This window comes from Dendronephthya gigantea, unplaced genomic scaffold (assembly GCF_004324835.1).
Source record: "Dendronephthya gigantea isolate DGI-Jeju-01 unplaced genomic scaffold, DenGig_1.0 000154F, whole genome shotgun sequence".
In the NCBI taxonomy this organism is placed as follows: Eukaryota; Metazoa; Cnidaria; class Anthozoa; order Malacalcyonacea; family Nephtheidae; genus Dendronephthya; species Dendronephthya gigantea.
The window spans coordinates 31,892-54,954 of NW_021163164.1; the positions used below are offsets into that span (position 1 = coordinate 31,892).

Genomic DNA, 23,063 nt, shown 5'->3' on the forward strand with positions numbered 1-23,063 from the left:
GATTTAGAAATGATAGTCTGGCAGCAGATCGAAGGAATCGCGAAAAGTTGGAATAATTAGTAAAACTTTATTTAAGTACGTTGGCCTTATTCAGCAAAGCGCTGGTTTCCACGAGGAGCGTCATACAGCTTTATACAACTTTGAAGTAAACCATATAGAATAGAATCAGGGAATTCAGCGTATCAGCGAGCATATCAAGCCGCACCAAATCTACGACGTGCATGTGCAGCCGCTATATCAGCAATAGGAATCAAATTTCAATTTGTTTTACATTATGCTTTGGCATTCTTTATCAAATCAAATCTAAAAGTTTGGTTCGTGTTATGTAACTGTAGAAACAAACACAGCATCTCTTTTCGTCCGCCTCGCAGATTTAGTTTATCCTAAGCTCGTGCTGCTGGCAAAAATATGTGCAATGTGTCCAAAATTATTTCTACAACGCTTTACGAGTAAATGATGGACGTTTCTATTCATGTTTTAAGATTTTAAGATTGAGAAACTGCAGCATGCTGGCACTCTATATCTTTAATCTTTACAGCGAATGAACCTTTCACATTATTACAGATAGACCTAAAAAATCTATAATCAGAGAAACACATGCAACCAACGTGCGGAGCTGTCAGTAATATATTTGATGCCATAAATGACCCAGTTATCTTTGATAGTCATAAAAAATTTAAATCTCCGCCTTGAAACAGAGAAAAGTGGCCCATTAATTGCTTCTCTTCTTCTCCCATGTTTTTTTGTCAAATGTAAAATGTCCCGATATAGCTACCGTCATACTATTGTCGGTGATTTCAACAAAATGCCTAATACAGAACATGTGACTTCCCACAAGTGTTTGACCCAGAGAAAATTTGTGGTTCAGTTTTTCTTTTTATACTATAATTAGATCGGTGAAAATTGATAGTAGAGAGTTGTAAAATTAACGAATCTCAAAAGAGAATTATAATAATTAAAATGCAATATAAAAAATATAAAAACACTTCTGCCGTTATCATTGCAATCAGGACTGATGTCTTTTCCCCCTTCTCTGCAATGCAAGCATGGCGGATTATCCAAAAATATTCATTTTCATGGCTTAATCACTTCCATGTAGGGATAAAAATCAAACGGGTATGTACAGAACGATTAAATATATATAACTAATCACTCGCCCTGAAGACTGTTTGAACATCCCAGGTTTTTGTACCTATACACGCACTCCGAAATTGAAAAATAAACCCATAATTTACATGCATATGTCAATAAAAGCGTCTTCTTGACGCATGAGTGATTCCACCGGCGACTTGTAATTTTTTTAGTGTGTCAACATGATAGATCCAAAATGTATTTTTTGCTTACATTATCTTTATAACTTTTACTTCTTCAACGTATATTTAAATAACCAATTAAAAAAATGATATTTGTCGTAATAAATCTGCCATGTTTACAAATGGATTGAAATTAGTTATGTTCAGTACATATATGTTTGGCCAAAATAAAAAAAAGAGAGACAAAAAGGACACGCATTTGACCATTAAAACAGCGTGGTTATCTATGTCAAAATATTCGACGTCATAACCAAAGCATGGTTATGTTGTTTAATGTTTGTATATGAGCGCCAAAAATGCTGGAAACTTTACATAGGACAAGCTTTTGACCTTTAAAACAGCGTGGTTATCCATGTAAAAATATTTGACATCATAACTAAAGCATGGTTATATTGTTTAATGTTCGTATATGAGCGCCAAATATGCTGGAAACTTTACATAGGACAAGTTTTTGACCATTAAAACAGCGTGGTTATCCATGTCAAATTATTTGACATCATAACCAAAGCATGGTTATATTGTTTAATGTTTGTATATGAGCGCGAAACATGCTGGAAACTTTACATAGGACAAGCATTTGACCATTAAAACAGCGTGGTTATCCATGCATGTCAAAATATTTGACATCATAACCAAAGCATGCATGCATGGTTATATTTTTTAATGTTTATATATGAGCGCCGAACATGCTTGCTACTTTCCACAGCTGGAACCTGCATTTGACCATTAAAACAGCGTAGTTCCTCGCATAATTCAATCCTTCCGCTTAGGACATGCGTGAAGCCAACAACTACGGCGCCATAGTCAAACTTGCAAGAGGAGCCTCTTTGGTTGCATGTTTATATTGCTTAATGTTTTTACATGAGCGCCAAACATGCTAGAAACTTTACATATAGAACAAGCATTTGACCATTAAAACAGCGTGGTTATCCAAATCAAATATTTGACATCATAACTAAAGCATGGTTTCATTGTTTAATGTTTGTATATGAGCACCAAACATGGCTTGCAACTTTACATAGGACAAGCATTTCACCATTAAAACAGCGTGGTTATCCATGTCAAATATTTGACATCATAACCAAAGCTTGGTTATATTGTTTAATGTTTGTATATGAGCACGAAACATGCTGGAAACTTTACATAGGACAAGCATTTGACCATTAAAACAGCGTGGTTATCCATATCAAAATATTTAACATCATAACCAAAGCATGGTTATATTGTTCAATGTTTGTATATGAGCACCAAACATGGCTTGCCACTTTACATAGGACAAGCATTTCACCATTAAAACAGCGTGGTTATCCATGTCAAAGTATTTAACATCATAACCAAAGCATGGTTATATTGTTTAATGTTTTTATATGAGCGCCAAGCATGCTGGAAACTTTACAAAGTATCTACTATTTCCAGGACTCTCCTAGCAGGCGCGCGGTTCCGAGCCCCAGAAATACGAAAAACGCTCCGCGGTCCCTGTTCTTATTGGACCAGGAACTGGTCCCTAACCGCTGCTAATCTTTTTCTTGTTGTTGTTGTTGTTGTTGTTGTTGTTGTTGTTGTTGTTGTTGTTGTTGTTAGGGGGCGACGCTCTTTAAAAAAACCCTAAGGCTCTAGCATTACTTGTTTGATCGGAATGAAACTTGGCACAATTATTTTAAGCAATATTCCGCATCGATTGACGGAGTTCGAATTTTTACTTTTGACCTTTGAAGCAAGTTACAAGCAATTCTTGATATATTTGCAGAAAATAATATATACATATCATTAATATTCAGCCTATATATAAGTAAACGCAAACGATTAGAAATACATTGTCCTCTCCATTGTTATAAATACAATGCAGTTCAGAAATTAAACTCGGTTACGCAGTTCCTGGTCCCTAAAGTACGATCGTACTTGTTATAATATCTTTTGGTTTTCCAAATATTTTAATTTTCGGTCCTTCTGATGATTCCATTGTGAGAAAAGACATTTCAATTGATAATTCTATTTCGTCCTTGGACTACGTCACTAAGGAGTCATGTGAGATATGTGCACGCAGATCGAGCAGTCAGTTGCCCGCGTAGTTTTTCGAGCGAGCGGTTGTTTTATGCAAACGAAGCGGAGAAATTTAAATAAGTTCACGAAAATTTACTGATATTATGTCTTCTGGCGACGAATTGGAAATGGCATTACTGGAAGAGAAAGAAACAACGGTGTCGGAAGAAGAATCGATGCCAAAAGTGTTATCTGGATTGGGAAAAACATTGGAGACCATATCCACAGCCATGCTCAACATGGAAAAATCCATCAAGCGACTACAACCGAGCGAAACCTCTGATACAAATGGTGGACCAAAAAAAAAGCGACGTTCAGCTTCCCAAAATATAACAGAAACGGACGGTAACATTAGTGATGCAGAGGGATTGCTTCGAAACAATGAACCCGATGCCGACTCGGCAAATGAGGGTGTAATGAGTGATACACATGTTCGACTCGAACATGACGCTCTCCTGACAGAAATCTCTCAGGATTTGGAACAAGAAGAGGAGGTTGGAGGCAATATAAATCAGCAACTTGCTGATATTGTCAACAAAAGATGGTCCACGAAGCTTATTGACGCAAAACAGAGGGAAAAAATGGATAAATAGCCTCGACCAGGGAATTGTGAAAAAATTGTTGTCCCTCGCGTCAATGCAGAAATATGGGACAAGCTTGATAATAAAACTAAGCATAATGACCTTCGTGCTTCTACCACACAAAAAATGCTAGCCAAAGTCGGCTCGATACTTTCAATGACGACTGACAAATTATTGCAAATGCGTCATGATGATTCGCCTGATATTGCCCAGATTATTACGATGAATACCGACGCTTTGGCGTTATTAGGGCACACCATGTGCGACCTCTCGATGCGTCGACGCGACGCTATCAAACCAAATCTCCATAAAGATTATAATAGCCTCTGTGCTTCACATGTGCCAATCACAACGTATTTGTTTGGAGATAACCTCCAAACATAGCTCAATGACATCTGAGCTTCCAACAAAATTAGTAAAGTAACAGTGCCACATCGGTTTGATAAATCCAAACCATATGGCTGCCACTGGGGTGCTACTAACTCCAGCTCTGGAAGTAAGGCAACAAGGGGGCATTTTTTATCCCACAGCCGGCAGTGGAAACAGCACCCACCAAGATCCAGTTTTCAAACCAAGAAGAACCCAGCACCCAAGCATCAACAGAACCAATGACTATGGAGAAAGAAAGCAAGGTGACAGTTTTAAAAAATTTACAGGTTAGTAATTTTCAGACAGACCTTCCATCATTGGTGGAATATTTTACTAGCCGAGTAGATAACTTTCAGGCTGGCCAATTAAGTCACAAACTTTGTGAGTGGCGCAAACTCACTTCTGATTCAGAAGTTTTACAGACAGTCATCGGGGAAGAAATAGAATTTTCTTCTTTACCTTATCAACTTAAGGCACCAAAAGTGAACATATTTTCCAGAGCTGAGCAACTTGTGATTGAACTGGAAATTAAAAAGCTTTTAAACAAAGGTGTTATTGTTCATTCTGTACATGAAGAGCATGAATTCATCTCCCCAATCTTTGTAAGACCCAAACCTGATGGGTCATACAGGATGATTTTAAATCTAAAAAGTTTGAATAAACATGTAGTTTACCAGCATTTCAAAATGGATTCCATTTGGAATGCCATTAGGCTTATGAAGCCTCAGTGCTATATGGCATCTGTAGATCTAAAAGACGCCTACTATTCAGTGCGTGTAAGTGCCAAGCACCAAAAATATTTAAAATTCTGCTGGAATGGGGTATTATATAAATTTACTTGCTTCCCCAATGGGCTAGCTCTTGCCCCTAGAAAGTTTACAAAGTTATTAAAACCAGTATACTCATTCTTAAGAAACAAGGGACATATTTCATCACCATATATTGATAATGATTCCATCTTGATTGGTAGTCAATGTCATTGACACAGTAACAGTGTTAGACAAATTGAATTTTGTGCCTCATCCTGATAAATCAGTGTTTTTGCCAAAGCAAATAATTGTGTATCTTGGGTTCATTCTCAATTCTATAACAATGACTGTCTCACTAACACCAGAAAAGGCAAAGAAGTTGAAGTCGGCAGTCATTTGCCTTCTTTCTCAGGATATGCCTCTTATAAGAGAGGTTGCTCAAGTTATTAGTCTGTTAATCTCTACCTTTCCAGGGGTTATGCACGGACCCCTTCATTTTAGAATTACAGAGGGCGAAAAAGCTCAGGCCCTAAAACTAAATCACAATAATTTTGACACACAAATGCAGTTATCCAACAATGCAAAATCTGAACTGCATTGGTGGGCAGATAATATAGAAACAGCAAACAATCTGATCTATAAACCAGAACCAAATGTGACTATGTGCACTGATGCCGTATACCTGGTAAAGATAATGTTGACGCAGACTACGAGTCTCGACAAACTAGGCGTACCACGGAGTGGTGCCTAGACAAAGACATGTTTCACAATGCTTGCGCAAAGCTTAATTTTAAGCCAAACATTGACCTTTTCGCATCGCGTATAAATTACCAAGTTAAGCCCTACATGTCATACACTGCTGATCCTGAAGCAATAGCAGTTGACGCTTTTCACCACTCATGGGTTGAATATGATTTTTATGCTTTTCCACCATTCTTTTAATTAGCCAGGTCCTACAAAAGATCCAAAAGGAAGAATCCCAGGGCCTAGTTGTTATACCCAAATGGCCAACCCAATCTTGGTGGCCAGTGGCAATCCGAATGCTGATACAGTCACCCATCATACTTCCCAGCACAACATCAACATTGCACCTCCCAAGCAACCCATTGGAGAAACACCCTCTCCACGAGAAACTAATCCTATTTGTGTGTCACTTATCAGGGAACAGTTTGAAAACAGAGGCCTTTCGAAAACAGCTAAAGAAGTCCTTGAAGCAGCATGGAGAACAGGTACGCCAAAACAATATGAAGGATACTTGGGAAAATGGAAACAATATTGTAGTGAACAGAATATCAATCTCTTTGCACCCACTGTTGAAGAAGGGATAAATTTTCTCGCAGACTTGTTTAAAAAGGGCCTTGGTTACAGTGCATTGAATACAGCACGTAGTGCTCTGTCCTCTATCATACTTTTATCAAATAACACCAACTTTGGAACACACCCGATAGTTTGTCGTTTCATGAAAGGGGTATTTGAAAGTCGACCATCCTTACCAAGGCACAATGATATTTGGGATGTTCGAATAGTATTAGACTACCTACGAACTCTTCAGCCAACCAGAAATTTAACCCTCAAAACGTTGACGCTAAAACTGGTCATGATTCTTGCTCTTACTTCGGCACAGAGGTGTCAAACTCTTAAAGCCTTGTCCCTTGACAGTATGTCGTGCGCAGACGGGAAATATGTGTGCCATTTTGAAAGACTGTTAAAAACATCTAGGCCCGGAAAACACCTGGCGCCCCTAATGGTTAAACCATATCAGCCAGATCCCACGCTTTGCCCATTCAAGCTTCTAACAGAGTATATCGAAAGAACCCGGAGTTTAAGAGGAAACTCCCGACAGTTGTTGATTAGCTTCCAAAAACCACATAAAGAAGTGAGCACGGACACCATCTCGAGATGGCTGAAAACAGTTCTAAAACTGGCCGGAATAAATGATTTTTGTGGTCACAGTACAAGAGCGGCATCGTCGTCAGCCGCAACTAACACATCTATTTCTATTGATACAATATTGGAAGCAGCTGGGTGGTCTAACGCTCAAACTTTTCAAAAATATTATAACAAACCATTACGGTTGGAAGAGGACTTTGGTTCATCGTTATTGCAAGCTTTCACAAGTTAATTATGCATTCTAGTAAAATTGGAATAAAGTTACTTCGTCGTTTGAGTTCTGTGGTAAATTGTTATCACTCGTGATTACAACACTTTGAACATCTCACATGACTCCTTAGTGACGTAGTCCAAGGACGAAATAGAATTTAAAATTAAACAAGACTTACCGTAAGTTGAAGTTTGATTGTAATTCTATGAGTTCTTGGACACGGAAACTAAGGAGTCACCCGCCCATATTACACAATTCGTGTTTGGGTATATTGAGCTTGTTCCCTCCCTTTGAAGGTACTGTTGTAATCTCTCGTTGCGTTAAAAACTGACTGCTCGATCTGCGTGCGCATATCTCACATGACTCCTTAGTTTCCGTGTCCAAGAACTCATAGAATTACAATCAAACTTCAACTTACGGTAAGTCTCGTTTAATTCTAAATTTTAAAAAATAAATAACTTTAATTTTTCAGAATTTCCTCACTAAATATCCTCACGATGTACAATCACTGCAGTCATTTATCCTGGTTCTCCCTACTAATAGCATAAAGAGCAAAAAAATCAGTCCTAATTTACAATTGAATTAGAACTATGGTGAGAAACAAACGTGCTTTCATATAAAAGTAAAAAAAAACACTTTGGAAAAACAACCCCCCGGCGAAGTCATACGTAATGAAGGAAATAATTCGGTTTTGTCGAGGATCTTATTTCCGATGAGTTGATTTTTATTCAGAGATCAGATGGGGCCAGTTGTATCAAGCCCGTTTAGCTTAAACGGTGGATAAGTTCAAACCTACAACCGGCCCCTGGTCGTTATCATTTTTGCGTCACGACACTATCAAGCGAAAATATATAGATCAGCGGCTGAGCTAAAGCGAATAAGCGCTCCAGTCAGTGACACCAGTAGAAAACTACCCATTTTCATACTCTCTATATAGAAGCCTGATTCCAATAAAGCGCCTGCGCACTCAGCTAACGCACAAGGCGTAAAGGGATAATATAATAATACTGATCTGATACAATTGGATAATTTTACATTCGTATTAAATTCGCCGTCAAACCGAAACAGGACAATCACAACAATCGCACTAGCGTTTCACATTTGAAACGACGTTGTTTTCAGATTTCGCCTAAATAAATTTTGTTTTGAATTTGTGTTGTTTCCAAGACATTTTTGCCGGTTTAGGCCGAAACATAAAAAACTTAACCAGTGTAGTATAAACATGGTTTTATGGAATTTATGCGGCCAAAAACCTTCGCAAATTTCCAAGTCGATGCTCAAATCAAGTCATCGCCTCATCGGATTGGTCGATATGATCACGTGACAGCTCCAACTTCCGCTGAATATATTTAATACCAAAACAACATGAAATGTTTCAAATGTATTCTATAACTTAAATAAGTTTCGTCTTTTAATAAATATGGCTTAGTTTACACAGAGCATAGGAAACGTCCAGCAATATGTCGGCTACCACGTCAAATCCTAGTGGCTCGCATGAACGCTTCTCACCTCACACGCTCGAGAAAGCGGCGAAGACGAAGGTCTCTCTTCAGTCGTTCTACTCTAATCTTCTAGCACAGCATAAGGACAGAAAGTCAAGGTATTTTAATGAATTTCGTCAGAGAACATCGTTTCTACCGTTCCCACGGTCTAGCGGGAGATTATGTGCATCGCTTTATTCCCGTATATTTAATTTTTATAGACTATGTTGTCTCGAAGCGGCAATGGAAGAGCAAGGTTTAACCGCTCAAGAGGTATATATGTATTAATATACGCAAACAAATTGTCTCGCTGAGGTAATTTATCCACATGATTGCCAATTTCACGATGACATTAACATATAATGGTTTAAATAAGGCGTATATCTCTGTAAAAAACTTAATACTCAAGTGTCGTACACTTTAATGCTGTAAAAACATTCGGTTCCTGACGTAAGATTCAACATGGCTTTTTAGTGAATTATTATTTTCCATGGTTGCTACGTGCTTGCAAATATTATGCAACAAATATGACCTGCTAATCGAAAGTATTATCGTTTGTGGTCAGGAAGGCAGTTCTGAAGTGCAGCTTACACAGTACTTATTCATTAAGAACCTATTACTTTATTGGATTTCAATTACAAATAGATAATAAAATATGCAAAGAATAATTTGTTCAAATTTATTTAAGACTTGTTCGATTCCCTTAAGTGGCTGTTTACATTAAGTTTTCATGTTCTGTTGAATTCCCCCTGTGTTTAGATGGAAATCTCATCTCTCTTATTCAATTGAGAGACACTAAAATTTAGCTTAATTCTGGCATGCCATATATTATATATCTTATGATAAAGACCAAGGTCATATTATGTTAAGAAAGTATAAAATGAGCTCAACAGACAGCTAATATAGTTTAAGAGCTATCTGCATTAACAAATTAATTGCTTGAAAACTTGAGTTTATGCTGCAGATCTGGATCAAGCTTTTACTCAACCCCACCATGAGAGCTGGCATATATTTTGTTCTGTTCACTTTTCCAACAAGTTCTTTTGGTGTAATTACACATTTTTTACACTACAAATCATTAGCATAGCAAGTGTGAAAATTGCATTCTATGTCTATACATGATAATGTAACTATAGACTCCAGACTTTAAAAAGAAAGTCCCGGCCATACATGTTAACATTCCTCTATACATACTCATCATTAAAAGCTGCACGTGATATAATCAAAAGATTACACAAAGATTACACATGTGTTAACATATACCTAAATTATGTCAAAGACAGGATATATAAGGCTGTATGTGATAAAATTATCAGGCAGATTTTGTATGCATCCCTTTGTGTAATTACATTACTTGAAATTTGTAGAAAATGTATTTTAAAATATATATATTTATATTGAGTACGAAAAGCTGCAATATTATCACAGCTAGATAGCCAAACAACCAGGTTTTTAATATTAAAATAAAATTAATTAAAAACTCATGCCAGTTTACATCTATCTTGACCTTGCACTGCAGTTCCAAGCACCTCCCATACCATATATAGTATTAAAAATTAGATAGATTACTGCAAACATTAGCTATGTTCCACTCATACTGTTAGCCTGGAAAAAAATGATCTGATCTTGACAGCATGGTAGGTACATTATAACTAAAGCTTACAGTACTTATTGTTTTATTCTTAATCAAAATGTTGTGTTCTCTATTTTCTAATATAAAACATTATTCAATCTGCTCAAACCATTGATATAATACTCTAATCCTGTGCATACTAGGCATGTTATTGGCATGTAATATCTTATATTATATTATAATTGGCAGTATCAATGCACTTCAACATTTTGTCTCATATAATTTATACAACTTGTTAGGTATTTTGACTGGAATGCCCAGGCCATGTTTTGTAATATAAATACACTGTAGTGAGCTTTGAATATATCATTTCAACATATTTTTGGCAACCAGAGAGAGGAAAGGAGGATGCTACATGCACAAAAAGAAACAGAATTTCTCCGACTTAAGAGGTCAAGACTTGGCGTTGATGATTTTGATTCACTTAAGGTGATTGGAAGAGGGGCATTTGGTGAGGTGAGTGTCAATGAAACATGGAGAAGTACCATGCACAAGAGTACCATGTACATTTAATTTTAGTAGGAATGTACATAATTTAGTAGAGCATCATTTATGAGATCTCAGCCCAGATTTTAGCTTTAGAATTTAATTGGCTTTTATTTCACTGGTAATATGGTATCTCTGGAAATCAAATCATGCCTGCAGCAGTCAGCTTCAATATAGGATGCTATAGCAAAAGGTTTCAATCTCAGATTCCAGAGAATTTTATTACCACTACCCGGCATAATATTATCCTGCAATACAGCAATAGCCAGCTTAATGTGAAAAACCCAAATCAATTTGTTAGCCGGATATAGGCCATGTTGAAACTGTAAACTTCAATGTTGTTAGTTTCATTATTTGTTGGCAGCATACAGCATAATATTACAGCAACAGTATACAGCAATATAGCTGTGTAGCGCAATATCATAATATATGTATGATATATTATGTTGACTATTTTACAGTCAGTATGGGGTCAATAACCCAGTTACAACCCACTGGCATTGATATAGAAGACATGAATATAATAACTGTCCAGGTTTACAATGCAATACACTTTGTATTGCAGTGGGTGGGCAACATTTATGAAATGGAGAAACACCCTTACCTGTATTTATCAAAGCTGAAGCAACTTTTTTCCCATGAGGCTCAACATGAAATTGTCATACCACAGATGAGTCAAACGCCACATCCCAATACCTCGTGGTTTTAAATCTAATTTCCCCATGCAGTCCAGCGTTGTCTTTCTATATTTGTTATTTATTGGCCTTGACCTTTATAAAGAAGGAATATTCGCAAAATAAAAACCCTGAGGGGATGAAATATCGCGAGTGTCTATGACAATATAACTAGTATATTATACAGAATTTCGTTTGAAAGACACCCACTTTGTTAATAGTACCAATGAACAAATTAGTTCCCGAGGAATATGGAATAGGTTCTAATTGTTTTCCACAGCAATTATCGCAAGTCGAATTGCTAGTGCTAGCTAGCCATTTTTCACTAAGACTAAGTAAATGTATAGTATACTAGCTATAATCCCAACTGAATTTCCCTTTAAATTAATATTCATGAAATGCATTAACTCGAGTGTGCAGTAATTTGGCCGTTGAAGTTATACATTGCATGCTTCTGAAATCCAACTAAAAGCCACCTAAAGAATCTTTAGGAAACGTTGTGATGACTTCGAACCAAAAAGCACTCACAATTCTTTATGAGTAATGTAAATTTACCTTGTTCATGCCAGCTTATTGTTCAATAATCCTTTTATTTTGTGCTGGACTTGCTGTTTACGGTTTGCATTATTGCATATCCCGCCGTTTTTCCCGCCAAAATGACAGCCTAGTCCCTAGGCCTCATTGCGCGTGTTTTAAGAACCCGTGACGTCACGTACTGAATGAAACACGCGCGAGAGGCCTAGCACAAAATGTTTTCTAATGTTAACGGAAACCAGTGTGCCCCTGGATAACTACAGTACTCTGCATGTTTACAAGTTGCCTGGAGTATGTTCTTCGTTTAATTAAAAGTTTCTATTTTGATATAGCTACCTAAATACCATTTCACAAGCGAAATATGAAATTAACCAAACTGATTTACTATTTATAATGATATAAAATAGGAGTTATTTGTCGTAGCGAATAATAAGTGTATTGCTTGCGTGTATTAATATAAGTTTATTTGTACAGAGTGTCTCAAAAAAAAACGCAACCACTTAAATATGCAGGAACATTAATACAGCTCTAAAGCGCAATTATAGATAAGCACATCTGGGAATTGAAAATGGCTCTTAATCCTTCATTTAAAATGCGAAAAGTCATTTTAGCTGAACTATGGCGCAAACCCGAACAATATTAAGTGGTTGCGTTTTTTTGAGACACCCTGTAGATAACGTTATAGCTATATAGGGTAGCGCACGCGTAGAGCAATGGAGGGAAACTGGTTGTAAACTTGCTTATCTAGATTTGAGTACAGGAAAACGTTGTTACGTTTTGGAGAACGTGCTCTTCTGATTTATTCCTAGCGGAATTAGAAAATTAGAAAGGCTATTCGCACATAGCTACAGTTAAGTAATATTCCTTTCACGTGCATTAGGATGTTTCACGTGCACAGTCAGCATACCTATATAAAGAGATCCAAAGCTGGCTGTCGTCGAAGCAATTCCGAGAGTTTTCACTAATCCTTCCCTCCCATTCTCTAGGTTGTGAGCTGCGATAATTTCTATGTAGTTATACGATAATTTCTATAATTTCTAAAATACGAACGTTGTAACAATAATTTGTTGTAGCTATAATTTGTTACTTTTGCTTTATATAAATCGGCATGTGCTCTGGCACATTGCCATTATTTTATCCAAAAAGTCTCGTTGTTCATTTCAGTTGCATGCCTTTAATTTGCCCAGAAAACAGAGCTCACCAGTCTCGGAAACCGCCGGCACCTCCTATAGGGCCTTTAGTTGAAACGGAAGCGATAAATTTATATATTAATAATTATATAAAATTAATATTTCCCTTCTCCATAACCTGATTGTAAATCTTACTTCTTAGGTTCGTCTGGTTCAAAAGAAAGACACTGGCCATGTCTACGCAATGAAGATTCTAAGAAAAGCTGACATGTTAGAAAAGGAACAGGTGCAGTAATTACATACCAGGTTATATGTGGCAATAACCAGCTTAAGCAAGCGACGGCGAGAATAACCAGACACAGTACTAAAATGCGGTGCCCGCAATGCTTGCCTAGAAATAAAACGTCCGCTCATTTCTAACGACATCACCAACTTACATTCTCCTGTCGGCCGCAGCCTGGAAGGTTGGTACATTAAGGTCAAAATTGCGCCGTTTTAAAATCTTCAGAAATAAAATATTTAGGCTAAAAATACTATCTAAAAATACTATCAAAATGAAGAGAAACGTGAGACGAATAAACTGGTGTAGAGCCGGGAACTAGAAAAGCAACAATACAGAAGTCAAGGATTAAGCGTACTGCATTTTTAATTTGTTTAATAATTTTGAGCGATTTGTCATAAAGTTCGCTTATTGAAACTATACTTTAAAACCTTCGAAATAGAATATATTTGGCTCAAAATACTATAAAGTAAATCGTAATGTAAGACCGATCCACTTATTTAAGGACGAAAATTAAAAGAGAAAACCAACGATATGAAAGATATCAAAAACCAAACTTACTATTACTAGTAAAGTATAGCATAGTAATTTTGAGCGATTTGTCAACAATTCAATTTCGTTTGTCTTTCAAACGTCATAAATCGCTGCGAATACTCTTGTTTAGTAATATATTTAAGACCCTCAGTATAATTTCTTACGCTGAATCGAATGGTGGTATTTTTGTCCTTCTTGGGTGCATAAAAGCAGAGATACACGCAATTATCAGAGTTTGAGATTGAAATTGAAAAAAGAAGGTTCCTTTAAAAAAGGAATTTGGCAAACGTACAACAAGATTAATAGTAATAATTAGGAAAAAATTCCAAGTATTCCAAGCATGTGCAAGGAATTTTTACTAGGCGATTAAGGAAACGTATTGATGCGAACAAACAAACTCACAGGCAGAATATAATGCGGTGCCAAACTTGGCGCGGGCACCGCAATTACGAGAAATATACTCATATTCCCTCCCGTACCCCCGATAAATATTGGCAAATATTGCGCGTGTGCTGGGGCCGTTTAAGCTAAACGGGCTGGATACAACCGGCCCCTGTATTTTAAGCCTGTCACAAAGGTTCTTTTACGCTAAAGGTTCATCTTCACCGCAGGTCGCTCATGTGAGGGCGGAAAGAGATGTGCTGGCAGAAGCAGAAAATCCCTGGGTCGTTAAAATGTATTTCTCCTTCCAAGATGCTCAATTTTTGTATTTAGTTATGGAGTTTCTTCCCGGCGGTAAGTGCTTTGATCTGTGCATTTAATACTCGTCACTCCTTTCAACATTGAAAGATTGAAATTCTTTAGAGAGATGGCAAGTAGTATTATTTGGGTCTCTAAGAGAAAGTTGACCTTTCTTACGAAGTCTTGTTGCAAAATCGTTCAATATCGTTTTAACATATCTGCAATCAATATAACAGCTATCCGTCATCTTGCCTTAAAACGACTTCTACCTCAAACACTGAAAAATCGCAACTATACAAGCTAGCCCTCGCATAAGTTTCGATTCCGAATAAGTTCAGGTTTCAAAAAAACATGGAGTTTGCATGATAATCTCTCGGGAGTTTGAAGTTTAAATTTGCCCAGGTTATGAAGTTATGCAGGTCATTTTGATGTTGGCTGTTAATTTTTTTTTTATGAATTTATCTTCTAAAAATGCGTAAACTTATTTGTGAATACATCACGTTCTTTCAAATAAGACACCTTTTGATAAAAAAAATTAGTTTCAAGGTAAGTTCACAAGGGCAAATTTATAGCTGGGAAACGATTTGGAAATAATGGTGTCTGGCAGCAGGTAGAAGTAATATCGTATAGAAGTGATATCGTATAGAAGTAATATCGTATAGAAGTAATATCGTATAGAAGTAATATCGTATAGAAGTGATATCGTATAGAAGTAATATCGTATAGAAGTAATATCGTATAGAAGTAATATCGCATAGAAGTAAATCGTATCCAAATTTTCGGGAAGGGTGGTTCGTGTTTAGGGGCGTGTCAATCACATCCGAACATGTTGATTTTTTTCCGTTGCAGGAGATTTAATGACGATGTTAATGAAGAGAGATACTTTCACTGAGGAAGAAGCACGGATGTATATTGCTGAATCAGTGTTAGCCATCGACTCAATCCATACGCTTGGATTCATACACAGGTAAATTACATAGGAAGTCGATATTTACACCAGCCCTTTAAAATTGTATTTCGTATATTTGTCTTGGTTTTTATCTCTCATGCCCAATGTAGCTACATTACCAGGCAGTACGTACAGAAAGAGAGATCTGACCGACACCGCAGAAATTGGTGTTTAAGACGTTTTAACCCGAAAATCTAATCGCTGGTTCACAATTGTGCATTTCTGTACCGCCCTATCAAAGAGAAACCTTTTGAATATCTTAAAAAAGTTCAATTTTTCTTCTGAATACGCATTCTGCAATCTTTTGACAGCTCATCATACACATCTGACCGCTGTGAAATGGCCATTTTGAGGCTTAAAGTATACACAAGGTTATTAATTCAGACGATTCGTTTTTACCGTGAGCAAGCTTCAAATCTTTTGTGCAAGACATATTTTCTTGAATATTTATAAATCTTTTTCCTCACCAAGTTTGAAGTCTAAGTATCGAGAATTGCGGCTAAGCCTATACCAATTTCCGCGGTGTCGATCTGACCGATGACCAACCAGTACTATTGACCGATTTTGCCATCTTTATTCAATGTTGCATTTCGACTTCCGCTTTCCTGCAACTTTGGTCTGTGCTTTAATTAAGTAAATTATAGCGTGACTTCATAAGTCCAGTGCCCTCTGCCAATTTTATCATCAAGTTCTCGGTGGTAGTTTTATATACATGTTTGATATTTTAAATTTCGTGGTGCTGTATATCTGACCAAGTGTTTGTTTCTTTTAGGGATATAAAACCCGATAATTTGTTGTTGGACAGCAGGGTCAGTATCTTTTTTACCCGTATCCTTTGCCCAATAATTCGAATTTTAACTTAATTTGTCGATTGTGACAAGTTGTCGTGATTCTTAAAAAATATATATTAAGCCATTATCACAGCTGAATTCAATTCTCTTGGTAACTGTTTGTGGTCACTTGTACATCAAAATTATTATATAACTGCATGTACATCCTATACGAAAGCTTTAGTTCATTAATATTTGGTTGGACTCATGAAAAGTTCAAGGTCTGAAATAGGGTGAGGTGGTTAATCGACAAAATCGATTCAGCCAATGTTCTTTTAGGGAAGGTATATTGATTACCTGCGTTAACAGTGCGACGTCGTCCGATAGACTACACACTCCCAGACTCCATCATATATACCTTTCTTTGAACACAACTTCATCGTTTCTAATATATAGTTTATTGTATTTCTAGGGTCATATTAAACTTGCTGATTTTGGTTTGTGCACAGGCTTGAAAAAAGCGCATCGAACCGATTATTATAGAGAACTTCAACCGCAAGACATGCACGATTTTGGTAGGGATTTCCAAATTTCTTTCCTAAAATAAGGATTGATTTCCATAATATTGATTATCAAAATATAAAAGTGAGATCATGTAGAGTTAAACGCGGCTGCAATGTTCGTCCAATTTTGCAATTGTCAACTTTCTAATGCTTTCGCATTCCCATGTGTAAAAAGAACAAGTAGTTTAGATTGCCAAAATCCCAATTGTATTCAGCAACCATTCATGTTTTGAAAATTCTATCAAGATGGAGGCTAATGTAAAATAAGATTTAGCTGCACCAATTTCATATATAATTCTGCTGCCTTCCCTTCCTCTTAGTTAATGATCCATTGGACTCGAAAAGAAAAGCCGCCACGTGGAAACGGATGAGAAGGGCATTGGTAAGTCCAAACGCAAAAAAATCAAAGCACATCACTATAGGCTTGCATGTTTTTGTGTTTAGTGCATCGTAGTTCAATGGCGACGGAAGATCGTTAGTTATAGGCAGGGGGGGTAATATTCATATATTCACGTTAAGCACTATTAGTTCCTTTTGAAATTTAACTAAGAGTTATCGACAACTAAATAAGTCCGCTAAAGGATTCCACCCACACACTGGCGCTCAAATACTGATTTAGCAACCGAAATAGCCCGGAGATTAAAAGTAGTCGACAACTAAAACAAATGCTTACACACACTGGAAAAACGCCAAAAAATGAGGCCGTCGACAACTACGAAGTTTCCCTTTTCGAAAAGGGAAACTGCTTAGTTGTCGACAACTAATAATTTAGAGTTTAGTTGCCAAAAACTTGCGCAACAGACTACGTTTTTTAGTTGTCGATAACTTTTAGTTGTCGACAACTAAATCCCTAGGAGGCCTAATCTGTGGAGGCCCTTAATATGAGGCTAAATTTGTAGTATATTACTACTCTACCCGTGTGTGGGAGGACTGAATTATGTAGCACTCGTGCTAACGGCGGCTATACAAAAGTGCTGTGTAAGAAATAATAAACCGTGTTTACAAACATGAATGTTTTGTCTGCAGGCATATTCTACGGTGGGAACACCCGACTACATTGCTCCTGAAGTATTTCAACAAACTGGCTATACTAAGACCTCTGATTGGTGGAGTTTAGGAGTTATACTTTATGAAATGTTGATTGGTATGTTTTCTATAATAAGCTAGTGTTGACCATCTGACAAGAGAGCAGAAACTTCTGCATTTTGTAACCCCGCGTTTTTGGATACTTCACTGGTCACGTCATTTTTTTATTAAGTAGAATCTTTCATAAATTTTCACGTTTTTTTCGCAAATATTATTGGCAGCATGCTACTTAATACGTGCGTAACATGTTTCTGGATATTGGTCTTGATTTGATAGAGAAGCATACTGCTTCAAGCCTCTAGCTTTTCAGACTCAATAAGAGTCAGACTTGAAAGAACTTCACATAGCTGTCATACTATTACTTTTGCACAAACAAAAATTCACGCTGGAAAGAGTCTTTACTGAGCACCCTGTCATTATTGGGGGGGGGGCGCAATATCATAGGGGGGGGAGAAAACCGACGAATTCAAGTAGGAATTCAGTCTGCAGCGAAAATCCATTAGTGCCTAGATCATCATGAAAGTCTGTTGTCCTAATGACCCCACTACCTCGTCCCAAGTATCGTAACATTCTAGTATTTTTTTTATTATTATCGTTACAGGTTATCCTCCGTTTTGTTCAGAAACTCCTCAAGGTTTGTTCAACTCAAATATTATAGTGTTGAAATATATGTAGATGGTTGGTTAAGAACACAAAGGATCAGGGACCGATTGTGAAAAGCTTTAACTACAATTCTCTACTTAATTTAATCGTAGTAAACTTAGAAATACACGAATCTGATTGTCCAATTATGTCACAAACTATACTTAAAGCTTATAGCTTTTTTTTATACAACCGGCCCAGAGCTACAAGAACCGCCTTATCTGTACTGAACTATTCTAGAGGATCTGTTCTCAATTTTTTTCAACCTTTCTGGCTTAAGCTTTAGAGGATAATATCAAAATCCGTCAATCTTCAATAGCTAAATACAAAAATATTTTTATAAATGCACAGAAACGTACAAAAAAGTAATGAATTGGAAAGAGACGCTCGTCTTCCCGCCTGAAATACCAATTTCCCAAGAATCCAGACATTTAATTCAAAGGTAATTTGAGAGTATTATTTACTCTAAACACTCTTCCTTAGTGTGATGTCTAAATTACTTTGAAAACTCTGTACATTACGTAGTCCTTTTAGTGATGTGTGTGTGATTCTATTATTGTCTGCGTTAAGCAGACAAGCTACATCTTAGTTGGGTAAATTTGACTATCAAATCGGAAAGCATTTATTGGAATGTTTGGGGTCGATCATAGCTCTTTATTATCTCTCTATCATCTTCACTGGCGTGGTTCACTGAACACTTGAAGGCGTCACCTTGGACAGTATACTGTACATTTTCTTACTTACGTATATTTCAAAGAGATAACGTGCGCTTTGTTTAGACTATGTTGCGAATGCGATCACAGGATTGGTACAAACGGAGTGGAGGAAATCAAAGGGCAAGCGTTTTTACGAGGAGTTGATTGGGAACACATAAGGTACCCAGGAATTATACTGTTTGGCAGTGCCATGTCAGCCTAACGATTTGTTCCAATATGCTAATATTTTGGTGTTCATTGACCATGTGAAAAAAGTTCTAGTTAAATAATGATCGGCTGATTTCTAAGCCTTCGTAATTGCCCATACAAATCAGCCGCGAATATTTTAGTGTTCTTGTAAAATGAATAGGGTTTTTTTAGACTTAATAGACTTCTATCATCTATCAGACTTCTTCTTATAATAATTAAATAATTAATTAATTGAATAATTAATTAATTAATTAATTAATTAATTACTAATTGGTAACATGCATAACATTGCATTGCACATTATATACAGTCGTGGGATATTTTTTGGTTCGGTTGGGCTTTCTGTAATTTTTTCAAAATATTTTGTTTATACTCTAGAGATCGACCAGCCCCGGTACCCATCGAAGTAAAAAGTATTGATGACACATCAAATTTCGACGAGTTTCCTGATTTAGATATGAATTTTGAAACTTCCGGTAACAGAAATATTTTCATGTTTATTACTTTCACGACCCAAGGTTTCGGCACTCGATCTTGTCTTAAAACGTTGATCCTTATATACGCTCAACATGACTAAAGTGTTGAAACGTTGGGTCGTGAATGTATACTTTGTGTTCTAATATTTGTACTTTTATTATTAAAACCAGTGTGGCGATATATGTTTGTTTGCCATAGTTTTTCTGCTTACGTTTTCTACAGAGTGATTATTCCCGAGCAACAACTTGCCCGCGCCTGCCCATTTATGCTGCATTTTATGTTGCCTACATGTTTTCGTTTCAAATATCATCTTGTAGAAAGGAAACTTAATGAACGCGAAAGGAACTTTGGCAAAGACGTCTATAAATAAAGCTTTTTCAATACAGCAACATTCAAAATAAATGAAGTATATGTATTTGTTTAGAATAGCGCGAAATTTCATGCACTGACATGTGTAACTATCGTTTCTTTGTAGATGATCCGGCCAAAGTTGGAGCAACGAATAGAAAAGACTGGGTTTTTCTAAATTATACGTTTAAACGATTTGAAGGTCTCACGCAACGAGGTCGACCTCTTGGTCTTCCAATGTAGAACAAGAGGATTGAAAATTCATGTTTTGTATATCGGCGTTTTTCGACCGACCTGGATGTAACTCAAAAGAAAACCTTTTTCCATGTCGGATATTTATAATTGTAAATTTGTAATGCTACAGAATAGATAGCTGAAAACATAGATTAATAATAAACCATCTGTGCTTTAATAGTTCAAACGCTCCATGTCAACAGTACTCCTTACGCACAAATTAAGGGTCAATTTTCTCCTGGGTTATCGCATACTATTAAATACAAGCGAGCACGTGTTAAATATGAAAAATCCGTCAGATTCATCTGACTCATTTTTCCAAATCTGGTACAAGACAATAAATTTGGATATGATATATATTAATATTAAAACTTTGTAGTTGCGAAGTGGCTGCTGATTGGTCGGATAATTATGGAAATCGCGAAAGCTATTTTCCCCACCGAATTTTTTTTCCATTCAAAATTCTTCGAAAAGGATTAGGTAAAATAAAAAAGCGTGGCTATTCGCCACCAACTCTGGTGGTCTAGTGGTTAAGGTTACGACCTACGATGCGGGTTACTGGTTTGAATTCCTGCCAAGATTTTGATTTTTCCCACACCATTATTGACGGAACTGATTTCGGATACGAAGTTTTATTGACTACACATCCAGACGATGAGAACTTAGTAATTAAACATTGATTCTCAAACTTGGCATGGCAGGAACTGTATAAATAGCTTGGCAAATAGCTTAGAGAAGATTTAAAATTGTCGGAAATTTGCGACCGCCAGAACTTTTATGTTAAAATTAAATCCGCAATTGTTTTAAATAATAATAATTTAGGCTGGAGTATTAATAATATTTATAAGACTGAATCACAACTCAAATCACTAATAAAAATTCTCATTAAATAACCTACCATTTATGGCACTGTTTCACAAGAAAATATCAAAATTTATTTCATATTATTTCATAGATATCTAGATCAAAATTTTTGTCTACTTTGCAGACTATAGTATAACAAGAATCAATACCTAACTATTACAATATAATGATTTAAAAGGCATGCACCAGTGGTTATCTGACATGTTGAAATATTCAACTGATATTTTTCATCATTTTGTGAATAATTAACAAAACATTTACTTTTTTTATTTCCAAACTTTTTATTTCCACACTCTTCGTGCACAAAATGCCAGGCAACAAGAAATATCATAAGAAAAAAAGCCCAACAAAAAGTGGTTCACGCATTGCTTGGCGGCCGTTGGGACTTAATTCTAGTCAATAAAAAATACCACAACATTCTACAAGAAGCAATTTACTTGTGCTCAATTTCAAGGGGGGAATAATTCATTTCGTTGCTGTATTTTCACAGCCGCCATTTGCGAAATTAGAGATGGCCGTAGCATATGTCTTTGTTTGTGTATTATATCAGTTAATGGTCCGTTGTTTCCCTCATATTTCACCGTATACACTATATATAGAGTCCATATTTTCTTTTCAAACTTTTAGACGTCGAAGTATGCACAAGATTAGACCACAAAGTTCATAACGTCGACGACAGTATTTCAGGTTTAGGCAACTTGACTTTTCCTTTATTTCGATATAACATGCCAGAGAGCCATTATTGAATTGCACAATGAACTTTACAAAGATTCTTTATTTTGAAGTGTCCCTTTTTATTGACGCGGTACGTCTTCTGATTATTATTGTGCAGAGTTCCTTCCATCTCAGACACTTCCTCATGATGTACTCTAATAAATACATTGTTGACATCCTGGAAAGCTGCCACGATCCACATGTAAACGCACGAAACGCCAAATGAATAATCTTTCCTGCTTCTCTCAGATTGCCACTTTGTTCATAAACATTGCTCTTGAATCGAATTTTTTTTGTGTGATTCTTTCGCTGCTCTTTGAGTAGATATGAATTTTTTCATTTCAGAAAGCCTCGTACGATACGTCCACGAAACTACGAGTCTACATGTCTTGAACAATATGTAAATAACTATGTGTCGAAACAAAACGACAATGGCTTTCCAGATGATGCATGTCAACATGAAAATTTTGCTGTTCACCAACACATTGGAACTTCTCAATCAACCCTGCACGCATATACTGTTACATCCCAGAAAATTATTGAGCACAAGAAACATAAATTGCAGGATGTTGTGAAGCGACAATAAGTATAACAAAATTTTTAAAACATGCTTTACGTGAGTGACATATCTCATAGCCTGGCCGGGTTTTTTTTTCAAAATAGAGCAATTTTAACACACGAAGTCCGTATATTTCTTGAACTCGGAATGCATGCGACGCGTGTTTCCGAATATCTCAAAATATCGATGAACCACTGTTTTTTAGTCAACATTCCTAACGATATCAAAAAATCACTAAAATCTAGTATTAAAAATGTTAACAAAATAGTCATCAAATTAAATTCATGCATATGGAGATTATTTAACTTTACAGACTATAGCTATAAAAAATGAAAGGATATAGCCAATTTATGTCTATTACAATTG

General features: G+C 36.4%; 1 protein-coding gene across 1 annotated transcript; it reads left to right on the forward strand.

Moving 5' to 3' along the window:
* Window positions 1–8,525: 8,525 nt before the first annotated feature.
* LOC114537221 (serine/threonine-protein kinase tricorner-like) lies at window positions 8,526–21,435 on the forward strand. The gene is made up of 15 exons (XM_028558356.1): window positions 8,526–8,753; window positions 8,856–8,907; window positions 10,601–10,723; window positions 13,294–13,377; window positions 14,517–14,640; window positions 15,436–15,553; window positions 16,308–16,344; window positions 16,778–16,880; window positions 17,189–17,250; window positions 17,895–18,012; window positions 18,556–18,588; window positions 18,948–19,038; window positions 19,376–19,471; window positions 19,880–19,977; window positions 20,454–21,435. Exons 1-15 carry the CDS (start codon window positions 8,614–8,616, stop codon window positions 20,567–20,569), a joined length of 1,395 nt encoding a protein of 464 aa, XP_028414157.1. The 5' UTR covers window positions 8,526–8,613; the 3' UTR covers window positions 20,570–21,435.
* Window positions 21,436–23,063: the final 1,628 nt, after the last annotated feature.